General features: G+C 40.6%; 1 protein-coding gene across 4 annotated transcripts in view; it reads right to left on the bottom strand.

Moving 5' to 3' along the window:
* TEK (TEK receptor tyrosine kinase) overlaps nt 1-22223 on the bottom strand; it is a 125137-nt gene that overhangs the window by 17497 nt on the left and 85417 nt on the right. For 2 of the 4 annotated variants that reach the window (XM_017869329.1, XM_017869331.1), the window contains 7 exons: nt 20275-20436; nt 18180-18314; nt 13545-13829; nt 8016-8315; nt 6061-6215; nt 4334-4544; nt 1907-2017 (listed from right to left, as the gene is read on the bottom strand). In XM_017869329.1, the coding sequence (XP_017724818.1) occupies nt 1907-2017; nt 4334-4544; nt 6061-6215; nt 8016-8315; nt 13545-13829; nt 18180-18314; nt 20275-20436 (1359 nt within the window). The remainder of the gene's footprint in view (nt 1-1906; nt 2018-4333; nt 4545-6060; nt 6216-8015; nt 8316-13544; nt 13830-18179; nt 18315-20274; nt 20437-22223) is intronic. The other 2 variants (XM_017869330.1, XM_017869332.1) reach the window with 1 other exon arrangement.

Here is a 22223-nt window from a genome sequence, read left to right as displayed (position 1 = left end):
TTTTTTTTTTGAGACTGAGTCTCACTCTGTTGCCCAGGCTGAAGTGCAGTGGCGCTACTTCAGCTCTCTGCAACCTCTACCTCCCAGGTGCAAGTGATTCTCCTGCCTCAGCCTCCTGAGTAGCTGGGACTACAGGCATGCACCACTATGCCCAACTAATTTTTGTATTTTTAGTAGAGATGGAGATTCACCATGTTGGTTGGCCAGGATGGTCTCAATATCTTGATGTTGTGATCTGCCCACCTCGGCCTCCCAAAGTGCTGGGATTACAGGCATGAGTCACCACGCCCGGCCTATCTTAAAATTTTAAGAGCCGACTAACTATGTGCTAATGTGATGACAAAGCGAAATTTTAAGGGATATAGTTTTGTTGTTGCGTTCTTTTTCCCCATTAAGGAAACTGCATTAATATTGTGGTTTATTCTCTCCCAAAAGACCAATTGCAACCAGATGAAGTAAACATAACCTCAAGATTTTACTATCCTCAGAATAAAACAAAAGATGAAACTTAGAACTGGATCACTTGGCCATTTCTCTTCTTATCTCCTCCTAGTGCAAAGTGCCTGGATCCCTTAATAGCCAGCATTCTCCTAGATCTGCAGTGGGGTCAACACACTAAAACCTCAGCACAGTCTTCTTTGTAGTTTTAGCCTTTTTCCGGAAAACTGGTTTAGTCTGTCCACCACAGCCACTTGGCTTCCTGTCATAACCCCACTTTCCCTGGGCGTCCAGAGAATCTTTGCCCTTTTGTACTGTGTCATTTGTGGGGTTTGTACAGAAAGTCAGGCGGGTTTTTAGAACACTCACCATGTTTGTGGGAGTGGTGTCAGCACGGACAGCAGGGTGTGTGTGTGTGTGTGTGTGTGTGTAACTTTCATTTATACTCCTGTGCCATGCTGATTACTGTTTTCAGGAAGTAGCTCAAAAAATAAATGTCATTACTTCATTATTTAACCTAAGGGACATGATCTGGCTCTCAGAATTACACCCTTATTGGATCATAGAATGATAAATTATTTGAAGCACCAGTATTTTTAGTTTAATAAATTGAGGAAATGGAAGTTGTCTCTTTTCTATTGTTGGTGTTTGTGCTGCAAAGTCAACAAGAGGCTGTCAAGTTTGTAAATAATTACTGCATGGAGCTTTTTATGGGAGCAAACTTTTCCATGAGAAATGAAGTTTAAGCAGAGATTCAGAACTACAAGGCCATGCAGCATGCAGAGGTAAAGCCATAGATGATTTTTGTCGTTACCTACTCACTCACCACTAATTACATGCATTACAATAGAAAGTACTCAGTAAACATTTGAATAACATAAATTTAACTTTAAATGCATGTGCAACACAGAATAGTTGTAAAGCTCCATTGTAATTGTACATGAAAGTATTATGGATAAAAACAAAGCACTATCTCATGAAAGCTTCTTATAATTATTTTAAAATCCAACTATCCTTAGTTTTCATATTATAGTAGATTGCTGGCATTCATGGCTTTTAACATTCAGAATACCAATTCCCTGGGTTTCCAGGAAAAATGTAAAGGTAGGCAATTAAGAAGAAGCTGATGGTGGGGGCTCCCCTACTATACTTGAGCAGCAGTAGTAGTAGTAGTGGAGAAAACCTCTGGATGGCCAAGGATGGGGCAGGTAGGAGCCATGAATACCTTTGGGCAGTAATGGCTGAACCACACCAGAAGCTAAATAGTCCAGCCTCGGCACTTCCCTCCAAAAATAAGGCAAACCACAGCACAATCTATAAATGGGACTAGACAGACATTCAGATAGAAGATGCAACTTTAAAAAAAAATAGGCAACATTCTTAAGATCATTATCTTTCCTTATATCAATATGGAATTTGTCTGTTTTCTAAAAACTCTGGCAGGAAAGACAGGAAAAGAGCATCTTACCTCGATGTTCACAAGCTCCTAAGAGATTGATGATGTTTGGATGGTGTCCAAGTTTACAAAGAACTTCCAGTTCTCCTGCAAAGTCCCTGTGATCATCTTTGGAGGCATATTCTGGGAAGAAAGTCAAGGGTTGTAATTCTTATTTGTTACACCTTTTCAGAATCAGCTGTCCTGTCCTGCCCCCCAAGAACCTTCAGGTGCCCTCAGTCACCATCAACTATATACAACCAAAGAGATTAGTCTAAAGTAGAGATTCTCAGCCTTGGCACTATTGACACTGGGCTGATAATTCCTTTGCAGGGGCCTGTCCTGTGCATGGTAGTATGTTTTGCAGCCATCCTGGCCTCTACCAACTAGATGTCAATAGCCAATCAAAAATGTTTCCAGATATTGCCAAATGCCTGTGGATGAGAACCACCACTCTAAAGTTTTCTTGTTTAAGCTCCCAGATCCTCAGGCAAATAACTTGGTAGAGGTGGAGCTGTACCATCTTTTAGATTTTAGCTCTTCCAACTAAATCTACCATCCCGAGACAACTGAGGAATACAACCAAAGTTTCCATGAAACATCGCCAATAATGCATGCGTCTTTATTCATTAATTGTAACTTATTTTTTACAAACCAGTCTCAATCTGGTTGATTGAGCTAAATAAATCAAATCCAAATGGTATCTTATGGAAGTTGCATGGGAATCAGGAAACTGAGTTGCGTCTGCCTTTATTCTTTTTGCCTTGTCTCTCCACTAGCACTTTAACCAGAGGGAGAACCCACCAAGCACCAGAATGAAGAGTAGGCTATTGGTTGGTGCATAAACTGATCAGTCTTGAGTTGGGGACAATAAGCTATTATTGTTTTTTAAAAAACCACATTGGGTGGCAAGGGTAGGAGTAGGGTGCTGGTGGCCATAAACATGGCTGCTCATGCTTAGAAACTGTGACAATCATCTCATGAGGGGCCAACGGTATTCATAAGTCAAGTGCTCTGTTCATACTACAGAAGCCTCACTGAGGGTCAATATCTTGGGAATTTTTTTTAAAGAAGTTCTTCATAGTGAGTTTGGCCGCTTTATTCAGTAACTGCCCTTCTTTGGATGCACTGCTTTGCCTGCAGGATTTATCGGCCCTGATGCCTTATTAAGCTATTTTTCCTCTTCACATGGACACAAGACAGAAAATCAGTCTCACAATAGATCCCAATAAAAACTGCCTTCATAAGATTCTACACCCCTCTCCTCTCACTATCCTCACTGCTCCCCAAAACTCCCTGTGACAAAAGTAGCAAAACAGAAAAGGGATTTCTGGCTGTTTTGCAAGTAGTTTGTGTTGTTTTTAAAGAAACACATTGCTGTTTCTAATCATAGATATTTTGTTTTGTTAGTCTTCTTAACAATGCAGAAAGCAGAGATGATTTAATAATATTTAGAGTTAATTCACAGACTCAATATTGTGGTCCAAAAAAAGAAAACTGTCAGCATCCTTAAAGAGCTCTTAAGATGGAGCTGCATGATGATAATAGTTCATCACATTCTCTGCTTTAATGCACCACATTCCAAGCCTGTATTTTGTAAAATCAATAGTGCAGCCTCACAGTCAAGTCTTACACAAACTGCTCTTTCACACAGAAGAGAAGAAAGCTAGCTAATCTGCCAGCTAACTAGTCATTCTGCTTTCTCTGAAGATATTTACTATCAAATATTATTAGATGGGCAGGTACCAAACAGTCTTGAGATGAACAAAGCTGGAAAAGATTTAGTTCTTATGACCTTAAATCAGTGGTTTTCTCTGCAAACTTGAGTGTACAGAGGAACCACAGAGAAAGCCACTCAAGAACACAGATTTTCATATGCTACCCGAGAAATTCAGGTGTAGTCAGACAAGGAGTAGAAGAAACCCAAGTGAATGCATTTCTAACAGTGTCCCCAGGAACTTATACACAGTTAACCTATGAAGACTGTGGTGTGCAAAATGTGGTCCCCAAACCCACAAGATAGCATCACTGGAAAACTAATGAAAAATGCAGATTCTGTGGCCCTGCCCTAGACTTACTGAGTCAGAAATTGTGGGGTAGGACCCAAGAGTTTGTTTTTAAACAAGCCTTCCAGGTGATTCTGATGCACACTCCATTTTCAGAAGCGCTGCATTAAGAGAAACAACAATGCTCCCCAAAAGTTAGCTGTACATGACCAAGAATCTACAGTATCACAGCCCAGTGAATCAAGCAGTGATGTTTAAATGGCTCCTGCCTTTGTATTCATAACCTGACTATCACAGGCTCAACTTCAAAGGAAGCATAGTCTTCAGTTGCAAATAACAACTATGTCTGATACCATGCGAATTTTTTGTAAGACCGTAGAGGAAAGAATCAGCAGGAAATCAAGTTTTCTCCACACCCTCATGCAATGCTGACTCTATCTGGTCAACCACTGACCTTTCATTCTCTTGATGGCAGCATCCATCCGTAACCCATCCTTCTTGATGCGCGCCTTAAGAACTTGGCCAAAATTGCCCTCTCCGATCACATCTTGAAATTTGATGTCATTCCAGTCAAGCACTGGATAAATTGTAGGATCTGGGTTGTTTTTGACCTTCCTGTTTAGGGCCAGAGTTCCTGAGTTGAACTGCACAGCTGGTTCTTCCCTCTGGAAAAATAATTATTTCATCATTTTGTGTCAAGATTTTTCATAATTCTAAGGGGCATAATGTCTTCTGGTTGGCATCCATACCAGATGAAAAAAGAAATAGTATATTTAATTCTAGACTGGAAAGGGAAATAGGTTTTCATCACACAGGCCTGCCCTGATAAACCAGCTGCCCACAGGGCTGCACGGGCACAATTCTGGGCCTCCCCAGAAAAGCTTGTTGATTAGCAATGTCTGTAAAGGGTGACAGAGGAAGGAGTAACAGTACATATGACATGTGTTTGCCATTCTTGCATTAGTTGTACGTGAATTCCCTACAGTGCTATGAAATGAACAAGTGTTCAGTTCTGGTTTGGAAGCTAACTTGGAGAGCCTATATGGGGCAACCACAGGATGTGCCTCAGTGAGAGATTTCTTAGCATTATCTTGATCCTACTCTATTTTTAGTGCACACTCTTTCTCTCTTGTAGTAAGGCTTAGAATCTCTAAGTCTATTCTGGCCACAAGATGACTGAAGCTTAGAGCCAAACCCAACACAGTATCTCTTTCTCCTGAATTCAAATAGCTGCTGGTGCTACCATGAAAAAGGTATTTTGACAGGCTCCAGCACTCCCAACCCCCTTGCTGGCCCTTCCTCTCCAGTGACAGCCTGAGTTGAGCCAGCTCTGGCATGGAGTCAGATAGTGAAGTTCCTCTTGTCCTCCATGGAAGAGAAGCTTGGGGACTCATGCACATGGGGTACACCTCATTTGAATCATTGCACTCAATGCATTATATACAGAATTGATAAAGTCCGGTTCAAATTAATTTTACAGGGCCTGAACCCACAAACTAGATAAATTTTCAGGCTTTAGTATACTGAAAGAACTCAAATAAGATGACTCTTGGTAAAGTGTCATATTATAGGCCTTTGCTACTGGTTAAAATTCCTAGATGAAAAAAAAAAAAAAAAAAAATGAGGCAGTACCAAGTGCCAGGAACTCTGACTTCAGACTGAGGGTACACAGGAATGGAAGGCACACACAGGTATGTATAATTCTTATACATATGAGGGGTCGTAAGATTGAGGGACTTATTAGAAAGAAATGGGAACTAGAAATAGGCAAATGTGGGGAAAACTTGTCTAATATATCATTACCTATCTCACTGAGGTCTGGTTACCCTCTGTCCTTCCTTACCAAAAATGTTCAATTCATTCTATTGCAACATATCATCTCTGGGGACTTATTACTAGGATGACCATATATGTCATTTCAGCAGGCAGGGGCAGACCTAGTTTCCTGCATAATTTACTAAGAGCACCCTTTTCACTCTTAAAATTGTTCTGGTTTGGATAAGAAATTATATAGTCATACTTTTTATCTACCATTTCATAATGGAAGCCAAAGAGAAGATGAGACTTGCCTAAGGGAAATATTTACTTTATAAGTAAATTTCCTGGTCCATATCTTTAAAGTGAAGGTGCTGCCTGTACTTGGACTTGCCCTTATTAGGTAGTAGGAAGATGAGACACTACCACGTTTTGGAAGGCTTGGGCCATTCTCCTTTGTACATTTGCCCTCTTCAATTGCAATATGATCAGAAAGGCCAACAGCACAGTCAGGCAGGTCATTCCAGCAGAGCCAAGGATGGCTATAAGCAGCATCTTCCCCCCTCCGAGGTCCGCTGGTGCTGTGCAGGAAGACAGAGGTGAAGCAGGTAGTTTAGTTTACGTAGAGAAACAGACCCACACCGTAGGTGGGAGAAGACACAGTGTAATGGGAACTTAATAGCAGCCCTCACTCTGCTACCTAATCACTACATGACCTTGGGCTACTCATTTACATTCCAAAACTCAGTGGAGATGAGTCTGACTCACAGGGTTGTTACAAGATGAAAAGAAAAAATGTGCAAAAGTGCTGTTACAATTAGCAATATGCTAATCATTAGTTGTCATTTGTTCAACTTTTATTTCCAAGTAGAATCCCAAAGAGATGAACAATGTTGAATAATAGGGGGAATTACTAGAGGTATAACTTTGAGAGAGTGACTAAACCTGCCTGAACCTCAATTTCCCCACCTAGAAATGCTTTAAATGCTAAGAGCTTAGAGTCTATCAGATATTTTGTTTTGTGTTTCTTGTTTTAAAGAGTTAATGAAGAAAACCTAATGATACCCAATAGAAGAAGAGAGGGAGGGAGGGAGGAAGACAGGAAAAGACAGAGGAAAAAACATTAAATTTAGGGCTCAGGCCAAAATAAACTATTAAAGACTACGGTCTAATCTCTCTACTTCTTTCCCTTATTTAAATTTAAATAAAATTAAACTCGATAAATTTTTATTAGTAATAGCACATAGAACATGTTCCCATCTTCTTCAAAGTATCCCTCTCTTCTCATTTATCTTTTCTTCTATCTCTATATATGTATAGATACAGAGGTGTCTAGAATGGTGAGAAACTTTTAGTTTTGTCTCGTTTTAAAATTTTTCTCTTGGTATTTTATGGATACCTTGAATTTAGGAAGTTACATTTCGCCAAAACACGGGTAATTACAAAAATGGGACATTCACTAAAAGTGTGACCTGAAAACCATGATTTTTTCTATTTGGCAGACTCTTCATTCCTTGAACATTTCAAAAATGTTCCAAAGAATCAGCACTGTTAAAGTGACTTGTTTGATTTTGTTTCTTAAGGTCTAGGTAATCCTCCAAGAGAACCGAGAAGTTTTCAGATTTAGTTACAGTATTTTCTGTAAAAATAGACTCTAATCCAAATCATAAATTTTCAAAATTTGCCTCTAAAGTGCCTCCATCCACATTCTCTGGCACACATTGTACACAACACAGACAGCCAGGAGGTGCCTCTGCACAGACTTGAAGTCAATCCTCCTGCTGCAGCTCCACCCACATGGGGCCCTTGTTCACTTAATTACACTCAACAAACTTTATCAATCACAAACCATGGGCACAGTATGGCATCCTGAGAGGATCTCTATCTAGTTCAAAGCACATTCTCTTTCTGGGGTTGGGCTTAGTGGTGGACATGGAGACCTAATAACCTGCATCAGTAAAGTAGAAGAAGACTCAGAATTGCACAGTGTCATCCAAGCTAAAAGAGGAGTGTTTGAGGAAGAATGAAACATGGTTCTTGGAGCCTCATACTGGAGCTCTTGCACAGCCTGCCTTCTATAAGCAGTTCCCACATTCTTCTTTCTCCTCGGAATTAAAATTCATATTCCTTAGAGCTTTCTTCTTAGATTGCTGGATGGGGTATGCTGATAGACTGATCTATTCTAAGGTTTAACAATAGAAAATGGACCAACAGGGATCCTTCTCAGAGGCATTTTGATATTAAGGACCTCTCTGTAAATGCCTGTCCATTCAACCACCAACCTTTCATAGGCTTTCATCTCAAACAGGCCTGTCCTGATAAACCAGCTGCCTACAGGGCTGCACAGTAATCCTATGTAAATATCTGTCCATTCAACCAACCTTGAGATTCTGGGAGGGTCACCAGTTCATGAGAAAAGGCTGGGTTGCTTGACCCTATGTTGTTCTCTGCAAAAATGTCCACCTGGTAAGCTGTTTCAGGTTCTAGGCCCTTGAGCTGATACTGAGTGATGGTGGCATTCTTTATCTTCACATCAATGTGCTGGTCTTCATTCTTGCCTTGAACCTTGTAACGGATAGTAATAGAAGAAATAGAATAGCCATCCAATATTGTCCAAGAAATCACAGCCGAGGAGTGTGTGATGTTGGAAATCTTGATGTTTTCTGGTTGAGGAGGAAGAACTAGAAATTAAAAGGAAAAAGATCCAATTAAGATATACTACCATGTCTTAGATCATTATGCTTTTGAGATAGGGTTCACGTCCCCTCATAAACCATGAAAGGCAAACAGATGTTTTCTCAGATCATATCCCAATCAATTGGTAGTGGCTACTGGACTCCATGCAGACTTGAAAGAGTGGCACAGACAGGGAAATGGCAACACATATCATCTATTTGTCATCTTGACACTAAATGAAGGCCTTAGAAATTGTTATTCCACAAACCTGTACTTACTATTCTTGATGCTGGGAAGAATGGAAAGCTTATGAGGGCTGGCATTTACATAGTGCTTACAATATGGCAGGCATTGATCTAGGCTCTTGTATATATTAACTCACTTCCTCTTCATAGCAGTCTTTCTGTAAGTGCTGAGGTCTGGAGAGATTAAATGACTTAGCCATGGTGACACTACTGTTAAGTAGAAGAAACAGGATTCAACTCCTGGCAGTCTGGCTCTGTAGTCCATAGTCTTAGTGTCATGTGGTCTGTCCTTGCCCTAAATTTATGGAGCAGCCGGCAGGTCAGTGTATACATGAGAAAATGTGCTAATAACTTTTAGTAGACAAAGTATTATAGGGATTTGAGGAAAAGTAGAATCACATTCCATTCAGGGACATAGGCAGGATGAGAAAGAGATGCCTTGAGGTTTTCCACATGTGAAGATGACAGGCACCGCATCATCACTACACTCTCACTCAAACTCTAAAGGGCACAGGCTAGAAGGGAAGTTCATGACCCGATAAAGGCTAAGCCTATTTGATCCAGGAAAAGAATAGATTTGAGCTCTTGTCCTTAATAGTAACTGAACTTACATTTATGAGGCTATTTACAATGTGCTTCCATATGCACTCTCTTGACTTGTATAACTACACAGTACTGAGATTTTTATGATCCACATTTTAGAGATGAGAAAACTGAGACTTCAAAAATTTAAGGGTTTTGTACTCGTCCCAAAAGGTGAATAGTAGACGTAGGCTATTTCATTCAATACACCATTGTTTTTCCACATGAAAGTTACTGCTTATAAACAAATTAGAACCTTTGAAAAGTGTCTCAAGGTACATCCTTTCTATTTTAAATTTCTTCTTTTCAGTATGTTGACTCCCCCTTGTTACTCTTTAGGGGACTATGGCAATTTATGAGAATTAGGTATTGGATTTAGAACCTTCCAAATCTAACTGTTATGTTCTATGTCTAGCAGGTGGTACAGTATCCAAAAATCACAATTAATCATCAGTATGTCTTAACTTTCTTTACATCTAGTACTAAGTATTTTGTATAGTTTTATAAAAATGTACATAGTCTTTCTTCCCACAGGAGATTGAAGGGGTGATAGAAATACCAACATTTTCAGATTACTATCATCGCATATTTATATTTGTATAGTTGTGGCTCAAAAAAATTTAACTTCATAAACCAGTGGTCTTCTAAGCCTATCACAAAAAGTAGCAGTGTCTTTTAGATAATTGTTAGAAAAGAATGAATATAATTTTGTGCCAACTAAAATCATAAATTGGCATCTACCAACTTATCCATTTTATGCTTGAAAGGAATCACTCCTAGGGATAGCTCAATAAACCTTTGATTTAAATTCAGTGGGTCTGGACCCAGCAATCTACATTTTAGCAGGTTCTCTGGGTGACTCTAAAATAGCTTCTAAAATGCTTTAGGAAACACTCATCAGACCTTAAACAATTTAGAAATGGGATATCACTCCTAAAGAACCTCTAGAACCATAGTTGCTTTGAAGCAGTGGGTTGCCCATCCAAAGAGACAAGTGGAAGACATTTGTAGCGTGGTTGGAGAAAAAACAAAAAAAAAAAAATAGAAATAAAATGTGGATTAGAATCCTAATCCATCCCCATGCCGTACTAGTTCCATAACTTTGGGCAAGTCACTTACCCTCCTCTGTGCCTCAGGTTCCTCATCTGTTAAATGTGATAATCATTCTTACTCTTCCTTCCTCAAAAAGTCATTGTAAGGGTCAAATACTCCCCATGTAAATGTTTTCCAACAGGAAAACATAACACACATATATTATTTTTAACATATAATTGGGGTGATACGCCAAATCTAATTCACTCCACTTCTTACCCCTGGACAAGATGGAATTGCTAGGCTGGAAACCAACACAAACTTTGTAACTGGAAGTATTAATTTTACTTGTGAATATACATGATCAGCCAATGACAACACAGCATATTAACAAATATTTTCAGGTAAAAATAAGATGTTCTCATTCACATCCTCCTTCCTCAGATTTCCTGACCCCACAGGGATCAAATCCTACCCTGCCAATCTCACATCCCTACTACCACCACCAGCATTGACCCTCCATCAAACTTCATACAACCATCCAAGGCAAGTTGACTCCCAGTAACTATTAACTAGTTTTTGTTTAATCCTATAAATATGATACTGGTAGTGTGATTTTGAGAGTGTATCATTCTAATGAGGATGAAACTTACATAGAATAGTGAGTGAGCACCTAAGACAATTTTGAAATAGGAAACAGTGATTCATCCCACAGTTACTGACATTTCACAAGTCTCTAGTTAATTTAAATATGCTAGAAATTGTACTGGAACAACCAGATCAATGGAAGAGAACAGAACACCCAGAAATAGATGCAAAATGAATATGAGAACCTGGCATATGATACAGAAAGCATCACAATTCACCATGGGGACTACTCAATATATGGCATTGGGATTACTGACATGTCATATGTGAATAAATAAGGTTAAAATAAAAGTATTAAAATATACTGTACCCCAAAATAACATTCCTATATCTTAAAAACCTAAATACACAAAACAACACTAGAACTACTAGGAAAAACACACAGAATATGTTTATGACCTTGGGATAGGGAATAATTCCAAAATGCAAAAAGTATAAATCATACAGGCAAATACTGACAGGTCCAATTGCATCAAAATGTCAAGTGTCTGCGGGTTAAAAGCCACCACAAACAAGGTTACAATAAAGGGAGTAGGAGAATATATTTGCAATACACATAACAAAGTATTTAGATTACACAAATAATTTTTACTAATCAGTAAGACGACCTATTCCAAATGAGCAAAGGATATCAATAAGTATATCAAAAAAGAGGACATCCAGATGAACAATTAACATAAAAAGATGCTCACCTTTGCTAGCTATCAAGGAAATCAAAATTGAAATTAACAATGAGGTACCATATTTTGCTTTTGAGATATGTGAAAATAAAAAGGTGTGACACTATCGAGTGATGGAGGGAAAGGATATAGACACAGAGATGGGTATAAGGAAAACGGCACTGCCATACGCTCCTGAACATAGTACACACTGACTAACCACTTTAGAGGGAAATAGCCCATGAGTTCCACCACTGGACCTGTTCCCTAGAAAAACTCTCACACCTGTCTATGCGCATGGAGACATGCATAAGAATGGGCATTGCATTTTGTTCATGATAGTAAAAAATGAAAAAACCTACATCTCCATCTAAAAGGGAGTGGATGAATGACAAGATACATTCATAAGATAGATTAGTATACAGAAGTTAAAATGGCATGCATCAAAGCTAAATAAATTAACATGGATAGATAAAATTCATAATGTTCATTCAAAAAATGAAGAATGATATGTATGCATGTGTATACTTTCAGAGGTATTAAAATTATAGAACACTGCACTTGGCACAGTGGCTCATGCCTGTAATTCCAGCACTTTGGGAGGCGAAGGCGGGAGGATTGCTTGAGCCCAGGAGTTCCAGACCAGCCTAAGCAACATAGGGAGATCCCATCTCTCCAAAAAAATTTTTGAAAATGAGTCAGGTGTGGTGGCGTGTGCCTGTGGTCCCAGCTACTCAGGAGGCTGAGGTGGGAGGATTGCTTGGGCCCAGGAAGCCAGGCTGCAGAAGCCATAATGGCACCACTGCTCACCAGCCTGGACAACAGAGCAAAAACCTTGTCTCAAAATATATATATATATACACAACATTAAATGGAAATATACTTAACAAACCCATAATTTTAGTTGTCTCTTGGGAGAGGGGAATAGAAATGGAATAGGGGTAACAGTTGCAGGAGATATTGATACACCTGCAGTGGGTTATTACCCCTGTTAAGTCAACAACAAAATGCTGAAAGCAAATATGACAAAATGTTAACAGTTGTTAATTCTGGATGGTAGGAATGTGATTGTTTGTTGTGTTACTGTTAGCATGATTCTGCACCTTGGAAATTTCACAGAATTAAAAAATACATATGAAGAATCCCTAAACACTGACAAAACAATTCAGACTTTCATATGTCACTGATGCAATAAAAGAGTGGCTGGAGAAACACTGAGCCAGCTTCCACACCTGTTCCTGAGGAAGTGGAGAACCAGCTGCAAAGAGAGCCTCAGACTCTGGGAGCTGGCAAGGGACCACATAATCTCCCATCCAGGCCTGACCCTGCTTAGCTTCCAGGATCAACGAGATTCAGCGTGTTCAGGGTGGTAAGGCCATAGACCACATGATCCTGACTTAAGTGGTAGTTGTGTGTGGCCAAGAAATAGTTTATCTTTCCAAGGGTTCCAAATGCACACAGTTCTAATTTCAGTGAATCAAAATGAAACTCTCTGCTTAGTGATGAATAGACTTTCAAATACTACAAAGAAACCCAAGGAATTCCCATTAATTTTAAATGACCAATCTGAAATAGAGAAAAGCCTGAAATGCAAAATACTTTGAAAAAAAGTCATTTTATTACTCTTAGATAAATCTTTTAGCTTTTAAAATTACCTGTTTTCAAGGGGTTTCAAGCAAAGTTATTTGGTTTTTAAGATTAGGAAAGACCCATCTGGAATTAACTGACATCTGTGTACATGTAGATACATGATAATTCTTCAAAACTGCCCCATAAATGGTTCAACAAGCCCTAGAAAACCTTCTTCTTGTTACTAATTTACTAAATAAACAACTACACACCAAGGGAAGGTAAATTTTAGCACAGACCTGCCTGAATTATTGCAAATCCAAATATATGTTATATATCGCAAGTTATTAAAATGATTAGGTGGGGGGCGCTAATTAGCCTTCTCTCACAACCAACTTTCTTTCACAATTTCCAATAGACTTGAAGTGATGTTAGCTAAGTCTGAATGGCGGTAGCCGCTTATTGCTCAGATGAGGCTGGAGCAGCATGAATTACTTACTGTCACTAAGGGTCCAAGCAGTGAGATCTTCACTCCATTCCCCCTGGGCCTTGGTGTTAACTCTAGCTCGGACCACGTACTGCTCCCTGGGATGTAAGTTGTTGAGTAGCACCGAAGTCAAGTTGCCTGGAACTTTAATATTCTGCTGATCACTTTTTTGCACAGACCTTCTCTCCACTTCAACATAAAAGTCATCTTCCGAGCTTGGAAATATTGGTTGCCAGGTCAAATTTAGAGTGGTCTGACTTTTAGGCAGGAGATTTAGACCTTTTGGAGGAGGGAGTCCTAGAAGAATCCAGAAATATCATTATTTTTATAATACGGTTGATATAGTTTGGATGAATGTCCCCACCCAAATCTCATGTTGAAATGTAATCCCCAATGTTGGAGGTGGGGCCTGGTGGGAGGTGATTGGTTGATGAGGTGACTTCCCATGAATGGTTTAGCACCATCCCCCTTGGTGCTGTCCTCCTGATACCGAGTGAGTTCTGATGAAATCTGGTCATTTAAAAGTGTATAGCATGGCCCCCCTCACTCTTTTGCTCCTGCTTTCACCATGCAAAGTGCCTGTTCCTACCTTGCCTTCTGCCACAAGTAAAGGCTCCCTCAGGCCTCCCCAAAAGCAGATGCTTCCTATATAGCATGCAGAACCATGAGCCAGTGGTTACTATTTTTACTGTTTGTTTTGGTAAAAAGTCAAACCTCTTTTCTTCTAAATTACCCAGTCTCAGGTATTTCTTTATAGCAATGCAAGTACAGATTAATACAAGGGTGGAGGCAATGATAGTGCTAAAGGGCACCTTTTAAGAGTAACCTTGGCTTCTAGAATAATATACAACTTCATAAGCTATCAAAGAAACACAAGCAAGTGGCCATAGGATACTTTTTTTCCTACCAAAATGATTCATTACATTATTTATAATAGCAAACAATTGGAAGAAACCTAAACACTCAAAATAGGAAACTGCTTTAATAAATTATGATATAGCCATCCAGTGGAAAAATAGATAATTAGGAAAAGTATGAAAGCCCAATAAAAAAACTTCATGTACATGCAGACATGGTAAAAGTTATGTCTACAATGGTGAAGGATAGGAAGGAAACTGATAAAAATCAAAACAGTAGATTTGCCAAGGTTATGGGATTATGGGCAAGTATTTACCGTTTCTGTTACCATTTTGAGCAATACATTGTAAAGCAATTTGGGGGTTCCTTCCCCTTAGCAAGAATTTCAGAAATCATAAAGCTGTGGTGGCAGGGCCAGGCCTATTCCTGCTCTGATCAGATCAACGTATCCACCATGACTACGTGATGCCTGGCCATAATCACCCACGGGAGCTTGGGCTACCAAGACGTCACTGAATAGCAATACTATGGGTTTTAAAATCAGAGAGACAGGAACACGCCACTTTACTTTTGCAACCTTGGACAAATTCATCATCTCTCCAAGTTCACCTGTAAAATAAAATATCCATCTTCCAGACTCAGCAGTAATAAGTGAGACAATGGATGTGAAAATGCTTGGAAGGTGTTAGAGACTCTATTAACATTGGTTTCCTCCCTCCCTTCCTTCTTTCAAGATGTCCTGCGTCACTGGACAAAGGAGGAAATAGTGTGTTTTCAGTTAATAATAGTAAATTGATTTTTAAATTCCAGATATAAAGTCATTCCAAAATGTAGGATAGAGATCCTCTAATTCATGCATTCTCAGTAGGGGCACAATCACCCCTATGCAGCAAAAAAGTCATTCTTGGTGTATGAGAAAATTTCAGATTACTGCAATTGTTTACAAAGGACCATAATACAGAAACAGAAACAGAGCATATCTGTGGTATTAAAATTTCATGGGAGGCAGGATCTACTCGGATAAACGTATGTGAAACAGCTCACTGGGGATGAACAATACTTTTTTTTTTAAAGGTTGAGAAACACTGCTCTTACTCTTGGTTTGAGGTGAGAGGAAGGGTCTGTCTCCATCTACTGGGAATTAAGTCCCACCAGCCCTGTTCTGACTACCCTCAGACTAGTGAGAACCAGCAGCCAGGCATGCATTTGCTTGGCATTATGCAAAAGGTCTGATGGCCCTTACTCTGTAACCTTTGCAAATGGAGAGAGGTGATGTCATCTCCTCTTGCTAACCTCTGAAGTTTAACCTCCAAAATAGTCACCCAGAGTGGTTTAGGCAGGTTTGCAATGACAAAGGAGAATGGGGAGTTGACATTTTGGAGAATACATGTATACCTCCTAATCCTGTGCCTGGTACAGAAGAGTAACTCAATAAATAGTCATTTCCCCTTTTCCTTCCCTTTGGGAACATGATTACCCCATACCCCTCCCTGTCTGCCCCTTTCTGCAGTATGTTCAGAAAGTGTTCTCTTCCTTCCCCTCCCAGACTCCCTGGCCTTCACCACCTCAGTCGACACACATCAACAGTGCAACTGCCAGATGAGATGAAAAGCAAACATCAGCAAAATTCAAATGATGGGAAAAGAAGAACCTTCAATAATTCCCTTCCCGCCTATCCCTGAGAACTACTTTGAAATATTCTGAGAGACCTCCTGGCTGGAACATACTCTAAGGGCAGAAGACAGTACAGTGTGGGGCTGTGTTTTATGTTCTGTTCCATAAATACTTTCCATCTGAGTCAGTCTATGACCTTCCCCTTTTGACTCCCCAACAGTGACTTGAGAGAGAATTAACTACCATTTGCCTTTTAGCGGTAACATGATGACGTGTCAGGGATCCTTTGGGTCATGGTTGTAGAGGTCCCTTTTTCCTCTCTATGTAGTTTCTGGGTTTATTTTCTATATTCACAACCTGGTGGGCCCCCAAAAAGCCATTTCTTACTTGTGTGTAATGCTTCTATAAGCCTCAGAGTAGCTTTTGAGTCTCATTACATTCTTTAAGGATGCTGCTAGTAAAATAAAAACTAGGTGGGTGGTGTGAAGAAAAGATGTTTCTGTTAAGGGTGCACACACAATCTCTGCAGAAGAAAAGTGGATGTTCTTCCTAGTTTTTTCACTCGATCATAACATATTCTTCTACCTTTAGTAAATGGAGTAAAACACAGGCAAATTTGTGAACTGGGATAAGAAGCTGGTGCCTTTGGGATTCTAGGTAGAAATAGTAACTGGAGAAACAAAAGGATTTGGAGCCTGGACTGGGAGTGGTGACTCATGCCTGTAATCCTAACACATTGAGAGGCTGAGGCTGGGGGACTGCTTGAGGCAGGAGTTTAAGACCAGCCTGGGCAACATAGCAAGACCCCGTCTCCACAAAAAAATTTTTAACGTAGCCAGATGTGGTGGTGTGCCTGTAGTTCCAGCTACTCAGGAGGCTGATGTGGGAGGATGACTTGAGCCCAGAAGATAAAGACTGTAATGAGTGATGATCAAACCACTGTACTCCAGCCTGAGTGACAGAGCAAGATCCTGGCTCTAAAACACAAAGATATGAAGCCTGAAGACTTAGTATGGTGATGCATCTTACTGTTATTAAGTACTCTGAGTCTCTACTTTTCAATCTATAAAATAGGGAAGATGATAATTCTTACTTTCCTAGGTGATATAAATTAAATATATATGAAGTTGAAAGTATAAAGCACTGACCAAGAGATAGTAACAGAATGGTTATTCACAGTGAACAATTCATAGAACCAGAATGGAACCTTACAAAAGATCACTCCAGTATTTCAATGGAGGATACCTGGGTAACAGAAAGCTGGAGGCCACGTTAGCATCAAGGAGGCTTCACAAAGTTAACGCAATAGAAGGCCAATCAATATAAAACACCACTGATAAATCAAGAAATGATTTTACACGTTATCTAGAACATGTGGACCCAGGACCAGCAGCATCAAGCATCACTTGGGAACCTACTAGAAATGCAAAATTATTGAGGCCGGGGTTCATCCTCACCTCGAAACCATTGAATCAGAAACTCTGGGGATGAGGCCCAGAAATATCTTTTAACAACCTCTCTGAATGATTCTGATGGCCACTTATGTTTGAGAACCACTGATTTAGAAAAGGGAGGTAAATATGATAAGAAACAGCTTAAGGAGATGAAAGTGGCTACCTATAGGAAGCAGGACTGGGAGGTGGAGGGTGGAGCAGGGGAATGTTCTTCAGATAAAAGCTTCTTCTATTTGATGTCGTGACTCTGCACATGAATTACTTTGAAAAATTAGAAATTATTTTTGAAAATAAATAAACTGGGACTTCTGAAATATGCCTGTGGCAAGAGCCTGGCCTGGGCCCTTAAAATGGAAACAGGAAGCCAGTGATAAAATGCAGGAGCTGAAGCTCAGCACAGTTGCTGCTGTGTAAATCCCAACTCCTAGGGGAGGCCCCGCCTTCCTGAAGGCTCATCTGCTTCCTTCTCTGTCCCTACAGAGTGCGGCAGACCTCCTCCCCCAGGGAGACAGACCAGGAGTCCAACCCAAATAAAGGAACAGTTTGGCTTGAAGTTGCTAGCCTTCCTGTCACTTTCCCACCCATTCAAAAGCAAACTCCTGCCACCTCCATCCCCACCCACCCACTCACCCACCACCACCCTTCCTGGTCTTCCTTCCTCTTTCCCCTTCCTCTCCCTCCCACCCAGCTCATGAATAAATGCGTGCTGGCTTCCACTGACCGATAGAAGCTGTTGTGAAGCGTCTCACAGGTCCAGGATGCCCTTCCCCACCCTCTCCACGACGGACCAGTTGCACGCAGAGTTCATATTCTGTTCGAGGTTCCAAATAGTTGAGTGTAACAATCTCATTTGTCACTGAGAAGAGAAAAAGTCCAGTAAACTTAAGTTGGCATTCTTTTACATTCCTTAAGCCAGGGTTGTTGTTATTGTGATGTGAGCTAATTTTAGGTTTTCCAAACTATGTCTTAGTGAAGCAGAGAGGCAATTCCATCTTCAAGGCCTCATCCTTCCTAATATGAGCAAAATCAGGCTTTTGAAATGTTTGCAGGTTACGACGTGCACATTCAAGGAGCATTTCTGTGCCGCTTACACATCTCTGCCCGGGTGCTTTTATCTCTTCCTTTGTAGAATCAAACCTCACAAATCTTCTATGTGGAATACCAGATCCGGGGAATACTCAATTAGAACAAAATAACGTAATTGCTACTGTTTGCAAGTATGTTCACTGATTGCAATCAAGCTATCAAGAGAAAAAGATGCTTAGGAGGTTTGCTCAAAATGACCAGATAACTGATTTATAATGGCCATACTATCACAATGAAGCATTCTGTAGTCCTTGACAATAGTACCCATAAACAAGTGATATCTGCCTCTTTTCTCCTTACCTATTTGCTTTAGTCAGCCTCTGTTTCTCAATGGATATTGCAAAGATAAATTTCTGCCTTACCATATGATAAATTCCTACTTGGTAAGAAAAAAACTGGGATGTGTTTAACAGTTCTTAGAGGACCACTTTGGCAATGTCCACTCGTAGAAAAAGGTGATGCATTATTACCACCATATGACAGCAAAAGACCTAGCCACTGATGTTGGAAACAGCAATTCAGCAAATCAGCCTGACATCCCTGGAATTCTGAATTTTGATAGAATCTATAATAGTACATGAAGGACTCAGCAATAATACCATTTTATCCCGTCTACCCGGGTCAGCTAGTGTTATTCAGCCCAAAACCCTCCTCCTCTTCTCTTTTTTTTCTGGCGTTTCCTTAATTATCTCCATATAATGAATAGAGGGTCATTTTAAGGAAATCATAGGCATAGTAAGACAAAGGTATGGGTGGAGGAGGACATGCTGCCTGTGAGGACAAGCATGATAGTGGAGGAGGACAGCATGATAGTGGAGGAGGACAGCATGATAGTGGAGGAGGACAAGCATGATAGTGGAGGAGGACAGCATGATAGTGGAGGAGGACAAGCATGATAGTGGAGGAGGACAGCATGATAGTGGAGGAGGACAAGCAGGATAGTGGCAGGTCTTCTTACAGGATGGTCCAATTGAAGCAGCATGGTCACTGATAAACGCTGTCTTTGCTTTTTAAAATTGTGATTTTACATGATCATGCAACAAATATAATTGTAATTTGTGTTTCAAAATAAATTCAACTGTTTGCATGAACTTCTGGCATTTTGTCACATTTTGTTCAATTATTTTTTTCTTTCAGGAAGTTAGGGGAGGGCCCTGTAGCTCTCTTTGCCTGTCCTTGTCCTCCCCCCAGCCCATTCCAGTCTGCCACAGCCCAAACTTTGCAGGTTCAAATTCCTTTTAAAATTTCTCTGTGTTAAGAGTCTGCAGGACAGGGCAAGACATGGAATGAGAAAAGGAATAAACAACTCAATACAGCAGCAACAATCACCCCCAGGATTTAGGCAGATTAAGCCTCTCTGCCTTTCTAGCAGGCCCTGGACTTTCCTGCTACCATATTCATGGTGTAAACAGGTATCTTTCACCATGATCAGGCAAGACAGAATAACTAAAAACAGGACTGGAGATCCAGAAAGAAATATTGATATAGATATAACTCATGGTGTGAGCTGGTTCTGTGTTCCAGGGCACACAGAGACTTCCAGAAAGTTAGCCCCAGAGCTTAGAGGCCCCCTGCACTCTCTCTTGAACACTCTGAAATGGAATCCTCTACAACAGCCACCATCTTGGGGTAGAGGATTGAGGCAGGGAGAAGGGAATTTCTAGACTTGGAGAAAAATATTTCTCCTGGTGCCACATCCCCAGCTGGCATCTATCCTGTCCAAAGCTTACCTTGAATATGTCGCCAAGCCTCATAGTGATTAACTGGTTTGTATAGAAGCTTCTTGGATTTGATTGGTCCATCCCCAAAGTAAGGCTCAGAGCTGATGTTGATGACAGCAAAGTTATGTCCAGTGTCAATCACATTTGGGGCATTCAGGGGCTTTGGAAGAACTAAATACAATTTCAGAAGACAGATTAGTCCTTCGGCTTTGAGGTTTGATTGTTCGTAGGTGGAGGTAAAAGATGTGTTTTACATATCCAACAAAGTCCTCTTAAAGTTTTCTGCCCAGACTCAGTGAGATCACCTGCTCTCTGCTTTGCTTTTGCTTCCCCAACCCATTATCCTCAAAGTGCTTCCTTAAAATAAATGTGCCCCTTTACTCAAGACCCTTCAGTGGATTCTCATCACATGTAGGATGAAACCAAAAATTCATACCATGACCAGCCAGGCCTTGAGCGATTGCGCCCCTGCCCACTCTCCAGCCTCCTCTTCCCCTCACCTAGTAACCTCCAATCCCACTGACCTTTCCCTTCATCCAACTAACAAAGCAGGAACCTCCTTTCCTTAGATTCTTTGTGGATGTCACTCTCCTGCAAGGAATGCTTCACCTCCCATTATTCTCCCAGTTAATTCTTAGCTCTGATGTGCATATTTCACAGGCGGCTATCATAGAACCTGAATTAAGGTATTATATGCTTTCACAGAACCTCTACTTTTCCTTCATGGTGATTTTTAGAGTTTATTACTCTTTGTAGTATGATTTTTTTTTTTTTTTTTTTTGAGACGGAGTCTCGCTCCGTCGCCCAGGCTGGAGTGCAGTGGCGCAATCTTGGCTCACTGCAAGCTCCGCCTCCCGGGTTCACGCCATTCTCCTGCCTCAGCCTCCTGAGTAGCTGGGACTACAGGCGCCCGCCACCACGCCCGGCTAATTTTTTGTATTTTAGTAGAGACGGGGTTTCACTGTGTTAGCCAAGATGGTCTCGATCTCCTGACCTCATGATCCGCCCACCTCGGCCTCCCAAAGTGCTGGGATTACAGGCATGAGCCACCGCGCCCAGCCTTGTAGTATGATTATTTGATATTGGTCTTCTAGATAATAATTCTCTCTCTCTCTCTCTCTCTCTCTCTATATATATATCTTTCAGCCAAACAACACAAATTTATTATAGTTCTAGAAGTCAGAAGTCAGACATGGGTCTCGCTGTGCTAAAATTAAGGCATTAGCAAGGTTGTGTTCCTTTCTGGAGGCTTAGGAGATAATCTGGTTCCTTGTTCTTTCTAGCTTCTAGAGACTGCCTGCATTCCTTGGCTCAAGGCTCCTTTCTACGCCTTCAAAGTCAACAACATCAGGCCTCTCTGATCCTTCTTTGACCACCACATCTCTGACTATTGTCAGGAAAGTTTCTCTACTTTTAATGACTCAAGGGATTGGAGTGGGTCCACTCAGATAACCTAAAACAATCTCCTCATCTCAAAGACCACATATTCTCAATGGGGATGACAGCACCCACAAAACAATGAAAATCGGTCCTTGGAGGATGCAAAAATTTTAGATATTACGATGGGTTGAAGCCTGCCAAAGAGCCATACATAGTACATAAAGAGATATAAAGTACATATGTGATAATAAAATTTTATGGTGATGAGGGAGAGTTCTGGAATAAAATTTCTAAAAGAGCTCCTTAGTGGGATGATAATAAAAAGGTTGTGAAATATCACACTACACTCTAAATTCCATTAGGGCAAAGACCATGTAGTTTGTTCACCAGCACCGACTAGGGGCTGAATTATTGTTTGTCAACTGAATTTCCAATGAGCTCTGTAGTTCCTTTGGCCCAGCCTTCTTAGAAATGCATAACTGGGCCGGGCGCGGTGGCTCAAGCCTGTAATCCCAGCACTTTGGGAGGCCGAGACGGGCGGATCACGGGGTCAGAAGATCAAGACCATCCTGGCTAAC

The sequence above is a fragment of the Rhinopithecus bieti genome, unplaced genomic scaffold (assembly GCF_001698545.2).
Source record: "Rhinopithecus bieti isolate Rb0 unplaced genomic scaffold, ASM169854v2 scaffold_2572, whole genome shotgun sequence".
Taxonomy (NCBI): Eukaryota; Metazoa; Chordata; class Mammalia; order Primates; family Cercopithecidae; genus Rhinopithecus; species Rhinopithecus bieti.
The sequence above is the reverse complement of the archived record's forward strand: the minus strand, read 5'-3'. Positions and strand labels throughout refer to the sequence as shown.